Source organism: Pleuronectes platessa, chromosome 17 (genome assembly GCF_947347685.1).
Source record: "Pleuronectes platessa chromosome 17, fPlePla1.1, whole genome shotgun sequence".
Taxonomy (NCBI): Eukaryota; Metazoa; Chordata; class Actinopteri; order Pleuronectiformes; family Pleuronectidae; genus Pleuronectes; species Pleuronectes platessa.
In genome coordinates, this window is record NC_070642.1 from 11,180,827 (window position 1) to 11,193,794 (window position 12,968).

Below are 12,968 nucleotides of genomic sequence, written 5' to 3' on the forward strand. Positions count from 1 at the left end.
GTGATTTACTTCCGAGGCCATAAATGAAGATTCCTTTCAAATTAAACTAATCAAGGTGACTTTGAACATCAGGCGACATTAAAACGACAAACGTAAAAAAACAAAGCACAGTTGCATGTATGTAGGCAAACTATATCGGGCACAAACAGCTTTTTGTTGGACTTCAGGGCACGTGTTGAACGGATGGACGTCATCGTCTTCAAGGTAAAACACGGGTCTGCGGCTCCGTAGAGATTCTTGTGATTCATGCCAGTGCATATGGTTCTGTAAGAAAACAGCCTCTGTTCCTGGCTGAATGTGATCTGTGTCTTCTTTTTTTTTTCAACCCTCTCAGACTTTTGATCCTTATAGATGGAAACTATTATCAGTAGTTCTGTATTTTTTTTTTCTCTTTAGGGATGAAAGCCCTCCTTTTGTTGCCACTTTTTTTTTTTTCTTCCACTTTGTGACAGTCAGACTTATGGAGCCATAGAAGTTGATGGGGGCTGACTATGGTCTATTAAAGACAGTCCTGGTTGGCAAAGTGAGATAAGGACAGGACTCCAGTTTTAACAGCAGCTCAATAACAATAACATCGATTTGACGGATTTTGGTGTCTTTAAGAATTGCCTCAGTGGAAGGACTTATTGTCTCAGTCTTGTCACCGAAACGTTTCTGTAGGACGCCTACGAAGTTCGCAACCAGCCAGAAAGTGGATGAAGCCGAAAAGGTTGAAGTCAATGGGATGCAAACTGGGCTTGAATACTTCCATTACTCAAAACACCCGTTTTAACAGAAAAACTTTGACTATCCCCAACTCCCCCTCTTCTTACCCTCCATCTTGACCTCTCCCCAGTCACTGTGGCTAATATTGGCTGACAGAGAGCCTTAAGGGAGAGAAGGGCTGGAAAGAACGGAAAGGAAGAAAAAAAACGTACATCCTCAAAAAGCTTTCCTTGAAAGTCTGCAGGAGCAATGCAGTTCCCCAGAGGGCGTTGTTCTCTTCCTGGGCTCCCCGGAGGCGCGTGGAGAGCAGCCGCGTCTGCTGCTATATGTGTCCTGGTTTCGAAAGGTAAGCGATGAGAGCTACCACCACCCCCACGTACACACCAGTGCCTATAGTGATGGAGAGGGCGGCGAGGAACAGAGCGCGCCGGGAGGCGATGTTGGCCATGGGGAAGTCACCTTTGTTCACCGCCTTGGTGGTCTGGAGGAGAGGAAGGGTGAGAGAGAGGAGAAGAGTCAGACACAGTTTGGACGGACACCGAGAGAACAGACAACATCGCTCTTCAAGAGCGCCACAATTACAGAAGCTGTTATTTCTGTGGCTGGGAAAAAAGGGAAATTGAGCAGGACGATGGGCCCATTGACCGAGTGGCTGAGCGTGGCCCCGGAGAGCTCGACATGCCTGGCAGGACCGAAAAATGGCAATTAGTGTGAAAATGTCAAGAACTGTTTGTTATGATCATCTCAGCCAAGCGCCCGGAATCATGAACGACACACTGGAAGAGCTCATTCGTCATAATCTGCCATTGAAAAAAACATGTGTTGTTTGCTTCGCTGTGTGTATTTCAAGTAAAATCAGGCAAAAGAAGCAGGTTCTTTATAAATCCACTTTGCTTTATTGCACGAAGGATTTCCACCCTCGTTTTTTCAGGCATCATTACCATTACCATGAATCAGTTACCATGTATTTAAGGTTTTAGTGCAGCTTTACAGTACATTGAGGTCCTCTCTGTGGTGTTGTGTTATTATCTTAAAAAGTCCTCCACTACTGTAATATGACCACAGTGGATAACAACTGACATCTTAATTGTTAGACAGCAGCTCATTGAAAACAGTTAATATAAGACAATTTCCCTCAATAAAGATTTACTTACTTAAATATTCTACCGTGTGCATGAAATTGACTGGTGTTTACAATTATTTGGGCTGTAAAGAATTTGTAATCTTCAAAACAAAACACATTCTGTTGATGTTAGTCATCTTCTGAACTGTGCATCGCATCGAAACAACCTTCGCATCGAGCTCATCACCAGCACCACAGTCCCCTTGCTCTCCTCTTTGCCCTGACATCTCTCTCTTCTCTGATGACTCTTGAGTGGCCGGTGCTTCAAAAAGGCCCCAAGAGCCACAGCTGCACCAGCGCGCACAACAGCAGAGCCAATCAATACGTGACAAGAAAAACAAGTATGAATACTGGAATGCATTATTCAGTATTTTGTTGTTAGTTAATTCATAAGTAAATGATTAAACCCGTAATGTGTCGTTTTCAAAACAATTGGGAGAGACTGAGTTGTGTGACATTGTGAAGTAGCGTTTGATCGGGGAGTTGTTGGTAGCACCGGTGCTGTCATCGCAGCCGTTTGCCTTCGGTAATGATTCTTTTAGTGAGGGTCGTTATCAGCGGAGGATTCCTCTTCGCCAAGAGAAACAGTGCAGGTGATTAAAACCAGTGAAAAAACGGAGGAAGGCACTTCCACGTTAAAAACCTGTGTCTCTCTTCCGTCGTTTTAAAGGGGCCGTAAGACTCAAGCACTAACTTTTGTTGGTGATAACATTTCGGATTCATAAAAGTACCCTCAACAAAATAATGAAATAAGTCTTAACAGATCATTAATAGTGATAACTGGATTCAAATCATTTAGTATTAATTATAAATAGAATACTTGAATGACTTATTGATGACAATTAAATGAGTAATGAATTTTTTTACTTAAGTTAATCATTTATAGCTGCATGAATCTTTTTTTAATATCCAGCTGATATGATGTTGAAGGCATTAGCTTCCAATTGGACTTTTGTGTTTGGAAAATAAAAAAATATGTTGATCAATATTAATAATTACTGGTGTGTCCGGTTAATAGACCACAAGAATACACACAATAATAACAGAGATTGTAAACAGAACTCTATTTTATAGTTCAAGGTGTATTTTCAGTTTAGGATTGAACCATAACAAATCAAATAAAGAATTTCTACAGCCATAACTAGTTTTTTTAATCAATAGCTTGTTGCTCTCCTCAAGAACATTGTTGATGCCATAAGGCAACAGCAACAAAGCTTTTAACTAAAAATAAGAGTGCCAAACATATCGTACAATACAAACTCAGAAAAGACTGAAAAGGCAGGTAGGCATGACTGCCGCTGGGATCTGAACTAATGAGCTTGCCTGCTAGCACGAGTAGTCTGGGAGCGGAGACTTTGGGTTTGTGTATTCCTGGTGGGATGACACCTTTTCAAACGGCAATGTTCATTGTCTTATGTGGACGTCTGACTCTCCTCACAATGTGTGTTGCTGTAGTCGTACCTGTCAGCTGCCTGTTGACGCTGAACAACAGACAGATTAGTGAACCAAAATAGCTGAGTCACTATAAAACCAAAACACTGAGCTGAAAATGGTATAATGGGATAATATATAGAGTTTATATGAGAGGTAGTCAGGTGATTGGGTATAAACGTTCATTAGAGCACTTTCAAATCATTTGCCGCTTCAGTGAAATCTCCAAGGTGCCTTGTGGACCTTTTGTTGTCAATAAACAAAACCACTGAAATACATTTAAGATATTTTATATAAATCCACACAACCTGGGTGGCTGAAATATATAGTTATCTTGAAAAATGTGACGGTAAATAGTGGTTTGTTGTGTTCATCCGGTCCATTGTCGCTGTGTTTACAAAGCTCTTGCTATCTTACTATTTGAATGGACTTGTTTCCAGGAAAAAACACACATTAGGAAGAGAAGAGAAAGGCCTCTTTTGATTTCTTGCCTTCATTTACATCAGAGGTCAGAACCTCAGCAGAAATTACACACGACAGCAGAAAGTCTAACCGTGGCATCGTCTGGGCTTTGTGTTGGCTTTTCCATTTTCCATCATCCTTCCCCTAAACTAATTTCTGCTCTTTCTTATTCCAGAAGTCGTCACATATTAATCTTTTGATTTATCTTTTTTTCCACTCGATGAGATTCAGTGGTCAAAAGTTCACCATGTTGCTAAATCCCAGTCATAATTTGTTCTGCCTTTAACACAATGCATCCATCAGACTATTGTGCTGATTGTGAGGCAGTGTGATTTGAAAAAAGCAGGGGCAGTGTGTTTGCATGAAATTACACTGATTGTTATGCCGGAGCCATTCTCATAATGATGGAGCTGATTTGTGTGCGTGAGATAAAGCTGGCATCAGGGTCACTTCCTCCAACTCCGAATGCGAAACCTTGGTCATCTAATAAAAACCCATTTCATTTATTTATTCACAGCTGAGGTGGAGAGGGATGTGACTGTTAGTTAGATGCAGCATGTGCACTGATGTGGAGTCTGTCTCCGTCAATGGTTTCAAACGATAAACTCTCTCTCTCCGAGGGCGAAACCTTATTCAGAAGTTCATTGTTCCTGTTGTCATTCATTCTGATCAATAGAATTGCATTTGTACACTGTTCAAGATGATACAAAGCAGTATGTGACCCTCTTGTAAAGCCAAATGACCTTTTCCAACTACATTTAGAAGCATATAGTAAAGTTGTTGCCATGTACGGCCATTCATTTGAAAAAACCCAACACTTACATTGATGGCATGGAGGGTGTTTTTATTCTTCTGAGACGTTCCACTCATTTGTCAAGGCTAATTGGAACACAGCATGTTTTCCTCTTATTCTCATCTTAGAATAAAGTCTTCAAAACAAGCCACAAATACACAGTAAATACACACTGCACGGACTTGCACCACCCTCTTCAATCTTTGGAACCTAATCTCCTTGTTGTCTTGAAATGAAATGGGGGTACTGGTGAATAGTCATGATGCTGTAAGGCACTCTAAATAAAATGGATTGGTTGGTTGGTGGGTTTATGGATGGATGGTTGGTTGGTGCGCCCATGCTCTCTTCGAAGCACCAGCTTTGTATAATGTACTATATATTTATATATATATTTATCAATGTGAGTATGTTTCCCTGAGTCCCCTTGAGAGGAAAATGGTTAGAAAGATTACTCCTTATCTCCACAACCTTGACAGAATGACTGAAATTTGGTGTCATAGAAAAATCCAGATAACATCTCCTACTTAGCTGCATGGAGACTCATACTGAGATTTGCTCTCTGAAGTCAATTCAGCATCGTTAACAGGTTTTTCTTCCACATACACAACGCCCACAGCCCGGAACCACTCCCCCCCCCCCGTGCCTGTCTTGTCCGCACACACACGCAAATGCAAATACATAACGGTTTCACAACTCCTCATTCATTTTCCTCCATTACGAAGACTTGCGCGCCATGAGATAACTTCGGAGGAGCTGGATTTGCATAATCGTGACAGGAATCGCTGCTGCTTCTCGTCTCTGCACTCTCCAGCGCGGATGTCTCAGAGCTGGGAGAAACATTTATCAGCATCTCCAAACAAAACACTCACCCTATTAGTGGCGGTAATTGAAACTCAATTCCGTTTCCCAATCAAATGCTCAAAGCTAATTTCCCCCAGATATTCATGGTTTTCTAGTCATTATCGTGTGCGGGTGTGTGTGTGTGTGTGTGTGTGTGTGGGCGGATAATGCTGGATCCTTAACTGTGCAGCACTTTTTACCACAAAGACGTTGCGCAGTGTTAAAGTTGTCGTCTTTGGCAAATAGGATACGAACCATTTAAAAGCGAATGATTGCACGTCTGCGTCTTTGTGTGTACGTTCGTGAGCTGTGGCGCTCTCACTCAATTCCTCTGCTTGGGAAGCCATTCCACTCTCTCTCTGTTTGACTAAGCTTGACCTTCCAGCGGGACAAAGACACCATCGATCTGCTGTCTACAGACTCTATTACACTTGCTAACCTGTTTGTTTGTAAATGCCCTCGGAGTAAGTGGTGAAGCTGATGTGCAATCATTTCCAAAAATGTTCTCCTTGGCTCATCAAGTTGCCCTTGTCAAATCCCATAATCCATCTGCGTACACTGCCCCACGCAGGCAGAGAGCAGTAACTACAGCAAAATGCGAAGTTGAGAAGAAAAGGGTTTGAAGCAACAAGTCCTAAATATCCGTTGTAGTGCCCCTCATGTGGCCCGGTCAAGGATAAAATTACTATCAGTTTCAGATCGGAAGTGAGCTGTGTTGTCCTACTTTCACATCCTGTTGTTTACGACCTGATAACAAGTAGCTGAGAAGAAACAAACTGCACATTAGAGTCCGAGATGCAATTCCGAGCCATCATCACAGACAATTACATCTCAATATGTATCAGTGTTCACACGAAACAAATCAGTTCAGGTAATTTAAAATGAGTTGTACATGTTGTTTGTTTCTGCCTTCACCAGTTAATGAGCTGCTAGGAAACCAAAATGAAAAATCATTAGAGAGAAGAGGCCTTAATGTGTTGTGTATATCCTGTTCACGATATTCAAACTTTTTAAATTATTATCATGCCCTTTCATAATGTTGTCATCATGATGAGTGACTTCCCCTCACAAGACGTTCCTTTTGATTACCGGCATTTATTTTATAAATACAACATTTCTCTGGTACAATACGAGCAAGATATAGCCCACATAAAACATTTAGAAAGAATATAAGCTATTAAACGCAAATAAAGATAGGCTTTTACCTTCATGATGTGTAAAGCCCACTAGCATATTACCATTAGACAAATTCTGAAGGCTATATGACGTCATTTTTTGAATTCAAAGTAATGTCATGATGATGTCATTTCAATCTTATGTACCAAGCATATATTTTGGATCTAAGTAAACTTAATGACATGTCCACAGTGGTCGAGGATGCTGCGACAGTGGGAAAAATCAATTTTTGAACTATGCCTGACATTTTCTGAATTCTTTGTTATTTATTCCTGTTTATCATGTGACATAATACGATGAGGAATACCTTTCTGATCAATACAAAAAGCTTTATTTTGTCAATCATTTGCGAAAAATTTGCCTCACAGACCACAGTTTTGTTCACCGTGACCTTGACACCAGATAGTAAAAAGGTTGCACACTTTAAAGAACATGGTAGAATGTGAATCAACTTGGAACTCCATCACAAGTTCCTGCTATGTTGACTTATTTTTTAAATAAGGTAAAACAAGTGTCAAATCAAATCTTAAATTTACCACATTTTACCTGCATCTTGTCCAAACCCATACATATATTGTTCTCTCAGGACAAACCGAAGCTCAGATAATTCCAGCTCATGATAATGGCTGTACAAAATCGCGTGCTCGCTCCTACAGAATAAATTCATTTAGTCGGATGGGTTTCCTGAACAATTGAATGAAACGAAAGACCACTGAAGTGGTTTATTGAGCTATAAAATGAAGCGATCCCAGACTCCCTCCATATCTTCTCCTGACAGCTCCTCTGGACGGAGCCTTCTGACGGCACTCTCCCTAAACACAACCATCACTTCCCCATAATTACCCAGGAAGAATCAAATTAGCTTCTGACAAGATAATTCACTGACTGGCTTCATCTGCCTTGGACTGCTCGTGCCCACAGATAAGACAGCTAAATGCTCAAGCTTTTGAAGAGATAGCCAAAGGCAGAGCAATTTACTGAAAAGCTCATCCGCCTGTAACATGTGTGTGTAGAGTGTCCCTTTAAACATACACTATACATGTGGGTGTGTGTGTGTGTGTGTGTGTGTGAAGGCCTTTAAACGGATTTTGCCTTTTCTTGTTGCTTTGAGTCAGAATTGATTAGAAACGAGAAAAGGGCGGATCCCTGCACTTTTTTGTTTCCTCAAGAATTGAGAAGGGAAAGAAAGCCGTGTTAGGAATCCATTAGACGCCCAGTATGTGCAGTTTGCCAATGTTATTTGTTGAGAACATATCGGCAAAAGCTTCAGAATTAACAGTGCTGTCTGGTTGGCTCGACACATCTCTCTATACGTTATGTCCTGTCTCAGCATGCTGCGCCACCCCTCATTTGCACCCTCCCAAGATACCCGCATGGTTTTTGTAAAGGTTCGAGCGGACGCGATCTCCTGCTGCATATGAGAAAGTAAAAAGAAAGTCCAGACGCCATTGTGCAGATATCTCCAGAGTTCACATCTGAAACTGGCTGAAGTTAAGAAACAGGCCGAGAAAGACAGGTCCTTTTTACGCATACAGCATCAGGAAGACAATCAGAAATAAAATCGTGCCTTCATGCATTTCTTATCTCCCATTCTGCTGTGTAAACTGCAGCTCAAACAGGTCAGTTTCATGTGTCTTGAGAGCTCATCGGCTTTGAATACCTCGCCACACCTGTGATAGGGTTCATCTCCAATCCCCTTGAAATCCCCACGAGTGCAAAGGGGCTTCTCTCATCGGAGTATTTCACACACCTCCTTTGTTGGAATTTACAGATCGAGCCTTGGGACTGATTTATATACTCTCCCCAAAGCCGCTTCTCAGCCTGTTTACAGAACATCAAGCAGCCATTATAGATCGGCCTTGAGTTATTGATGGGCACCTCGGTAAAAAGTGTCCTTGCGTCGGTGGAAAGCGAGTCAGCTGTCAGGCTCTTATTTTTTTCTTTTTTTGAAATGTGTAATAGTCCTTAATCTTGAGGGTGATGAGTCATTCAAGGAGCTGGATGCGTGTGCGTGTGCCCGCATGTCGACAGATTCATGGAAACGTGTCCGCGTGCACGTGGGCAGTTGCACCTGCTTCATCTTAGACGTCGAAAAACAGATGCTGCATGATTCATGTGTGTGGGTGTCAGACAACATCATTGGAGGCTACATATATTATATATACTGTGTGTGTGTGTGTGTGTGTGTGTGTGTGTGTGTGTGTATTTACCCCCTGGGAGAAGTAAAATGCTGCAATCCCCAGAGGCCAGAAACAGCAGAGCATGGAGAAGATGGCCAGGCCGAGATGATCCCGTGGAGGGACGACGATGAAGTTGTCCTCGCTCTCGCTGTCGCTGGAGCAGTCCGTCTGCACAGAGAACACAGAGTCAGGTCACAACACACAACACACAACACACAACTCGTCCTGTGGCCCTGTACACGAAAGCAATTGCAGTTCATGTGAGGTGATGCTGCAGTAGACAACATCAAGTCCACAAAGACATCACTCAAAACTCTACAGTTTGAGTGTGATCGAGCCGTACGCCGTCCTTCAGAAATGTGAAATACACTTTTAATAATGAAGTACAACAGCGCACAAGTAAATATAGTATAGTAGGTAAAAAATTATTACAGTATCAGTTATTTAGATACTGTTAAGAACCTGATTTGTTAAACCCTTATTCCATCACTTCACAGGTTATTACCCAGTTCCTGCATAAACCTATGTAAAGCGTTTCCAAATCCATTTACCAGCACCTTCCATACTTAAGCGTTATATCATTTTTTTGTTTGATCATATACAAATTCCAGTGTATCATTAGTTTTAATATTCATATTTAGTATCTTTGCATTTTCATATTTTCACATTTATTATAAAAACATGAGAGTGGTATCAAGGTGAATAGCCTTATTGTTATAAATGTCGAATTATTCATTTTAGAGATTTTCACGATGCAATCCCCAAAACAAGTGGTAACTGCATTCAATTTGGTATGTATCTCTTCTTACAGCATTTGCGTTGGTAAAATTCCGTTTTTAAATCAAATCAAAGGTTACAGGCCTCTCGTGATTATTTACAAATGTGATTCAGATCGATTCCTCCTCTGAACCCTTTCTCAAAAGACTCAAGGAGATTCAGGGATTATTACAGAGGAGTTGGAGCTACACGTTCCGATGATAAATCAAATTACACTTTTTTCTGTCAGAGACGGACAATTTGACGAGAAGCGGTTTGCAGAATACACGGTTCCGGTTGGGACGTATAAAATCAACACCGCCGCTCCCTGCTCCGGGCTACTTTAGCCTCCCTGCTGACAGTGTGGAGCACATCCTGCTGCTGACACTGGTTACAGCACATTGCACTACGCCTCATTGTTATTCCTGAGCATCATTAGATTGCTCGGATGCTAAAGGTGTGTAGGTGTGACTGGAGACAGGTAACTACACTATATGTACCACAGTGAATTGCATTGCATCACGTTCTCCTGTATCAACGGCATCGCGTTGAATCTAATCATGTCAAATTGCGTTGCATTGTAACAGAGGCGAATCATATTGGAACAGGAGCTGCTTCCTATGCATTGGATCATTGTTGATGCATCGAGATGCGTGTGACAGACGTGCACATCCCTCATCAAAATCAATTACAACTTCAGAAAACACCCTGATCCATTATACAAACACCTACATTGTTCATGCTGTGCAGTTGACTGTTGTATTTCCTCCTTCCATCATTGTGTCATATCCCACAGCCCCCCCTTTGGGCCAATTATGGTCAGAGGTAAACCCTGTTTTTACAGTGAGGCTTGTATATTTAGAAAAATTTGATTTAGCGATGTACTGATACTGATACCAGCATCGGAAATGCTTCAAATGCTGCAGAATAATGCCAGGTCGGGTAATTGGTAAGTTCGAAATCCATGTACCAATCTGATAGCACAACTTTAAAGTATATTATATTCACCCTGATAAAACTGCAATTACTTTCCCTTTTGTCGCCACTCCAGATCAGCAGTTGCACAGTGCTGCCACTGGGAGGGGCTGGTTTTAGAGTGGAGAACAAAAAAGCGTTGCCAGTGCAGCGTTAGCCAGAGCAAGAGTCACACTGGAAAGTCCCACAAGTAAAACGCTGATTATGTTCAGTACTCAAGACTTCAGTCTCAAGCTATTTAAAGGAATAATAGGGTTTTATTAGATATATTTATTAGTGGTTTCTTTTCCAGTTATGACTGTGAAACTCGATAAAAGAAGCGCTACTGCATTCATTCACTCAATGTATTTTTTTTACAAAATTAACCCGAGATCCTACAACAATGACGGCAAACGTCACTTCCATACAGCGTTAGTGGCATACAACTGTTAAAAGAATTATGTTATGCAATATATACTAGTTTTTTGTTTTAAATGCACTGGTATTTGATTGTTGCGTGGTATTACCGGAAAAAAAGGTATCGCAACATCTCATTGTGATCTGCAGACAAACAGGTGGACTGGAGCAGATGGAAAAAGAAAAGAGAAAGTTTTTTCGAGAATGACAAGCTTTGTTCAGGTTGATGTGATTTTCAAGGCGAGTGGGTGGAGGGAGAGAATCTGTATTCACTGAAAGAGAAAAAAGGCATTTGTGTAATGGGAAACAAAACACAGAGGAGTTGGCTGCACGCAGGATCATTTGGTTCCGTGTAATGTCACAGCTCGTATTCATGGACTTTTTTTGTGACGGACCATTTGTTTCTCATTAGTTTTGAGATATGCAGAATCCTACAGTTTGGCATCTGAACAACAAAAGGCATTAGGAAGACGCCACGGTTGAAAGTGCACTTCATTTCAGACGTGAAATAGTTATGAATCAAACACACCTCCTCCCTCCAGCTTTATGAAACCATTTCACGCTCCACGCAACATTCCTCACATGGATCTGCGACGCCTCCAGCGAAAGAGAGAAGACGCTCGTACATCTGTTTTCACTCGAAGGGGATACAGATGCTCAGGCCTGAGCATCTGTATTTAGAATTTATAAAAAACATTTTGGCCACGTCAACTCACAAAAAACGCTTGTTGAAAGTTGATCTTTCCCGACGACAAAGGAAGGATCAGGAATAGTGATTTACTTTTCCTCTGTGTCTGTGATGAAAAGAAGCAGATTGAGGTCACGCGTTTCCACACGAGCAATTAAGCCGCATCCTTCAGACATCATCCTGTTTGAAGGATGATCCGGCATGAGGGCGGAACATGAAAAATGAATGTGAAAAATCAAGGCTAACAATATAGTGTTGTGTCAAAGAAAATGAATTCAATATTAAATTGAATATTTCATCAGAGATGGGGGGGGGGGATCGAACGATGGGGACATGGAATGAAAGTGGAACACACAGAATATTAAGAAGCATCCCATTTAGACAGCGATGCAATCTGGTGAAGGAAATGTCCCGACCACCCTTTTCTTCCTGCATCTTGTCACCATCGCCATTGTCACACATCTCACATATGAAGGACACAGCAGGAGGTTCTTCGACTTAGACGTGTCCACAACACCGGGACCATTTACAGGATGCTCGGGCTCGGGCTGGCGTCTGGGTGGGGCGTGCAGGAGGAAGGAAATTAATAAACTCCTCCGGGGAAATCAAGTTTTCAAGTTTTGAAGCATCGGCCCTCGTCACCAGCGGCTCTCAGATCTCGCTGGCTTAAATTGACATCTCAGTTGGCGTCTTACACACGTACGGCACCTTTTTTTTCATCCCGAGATATTTGCAAGCAGCAGCTGCCAGGTCCCGGCTCTAGAATAGTGCTCTGAAAAAAATGTCACTGCATGTCGGACAGCATCTTAAGTAATCCTTCATTTTTGTATGTATTATTAATGGGATTTATATTTACAGTAATCCGTACAGAATCAGAATCATTTATTAATGACCACACAATCGGTGCAGCATTGAAAAAGCTCATCTCCACCCAAAGATTAACATAGACGGCTGTGATGGATGAGTAGACAATATACGGACTGGACACTATCACATACAGTACAGAGTATCACGTACTGTAACCTAAGATATGTGCATGTGTTCCTATCGCTGTGGTATACCTCCTGGAATTTGACTTTTATTTCACATACACACAGATAACAGTTATTATCCTTGACCAGTTGGATTTCTTATCTAAGCAGATACAAGGACATTCTTTACACTATTTGTTTTAGTCCTGCAGCGGAGCTTGTGACTCCACTTTCTCGTGGGGTCATTGCTAACCTGTATAGTTGTGCAGTGAATAATGAGATGACAGGAAATGAAGAAGAAAAATGAGGATCAAGCCAGGAACGCTGCAGCTAATGGTCTACGCTGAAACCTCCGAGGCCACCGGGGCATCCTGAGCTTACTGAATTTTTACCTCACTACAAGTGTCCTATAAGCATAAAAAGATTACTGGAATCATTTAAATTATTGACATCTTAAAACAAAAGCATGTGT

General features: G+C 41.6%; 1 protein-coding gene across 1 annotated transcript in view; it reads right to left on the minus strand.

Annotated features, from left to right (window-relative positions):
- Positions 1–1,027: 1,027 nt before the first annotated feature.
- Positions 1,028–12,968, minus strand: part of syndig1l (synapse differentiation inducing 1-like) — a 28,152-nt gene continuing 16,211 nt past the window's right edge. Inside the window, exons 2-3 of the mRNA XM_053445728.1 lie at positions 8,741–8,878; positions 1,028–1,186 (exon numbers count right to left, since the gene is read on the minus strand). Coding sequence (XP_053301703.1) covers positions 1,028–1,186; positions 8,741–8,878 — 297 coding nt within the window. The remainder of the gene's footprint in view (positions 1,187–8,740; positions 8,879–12,968) is intronic.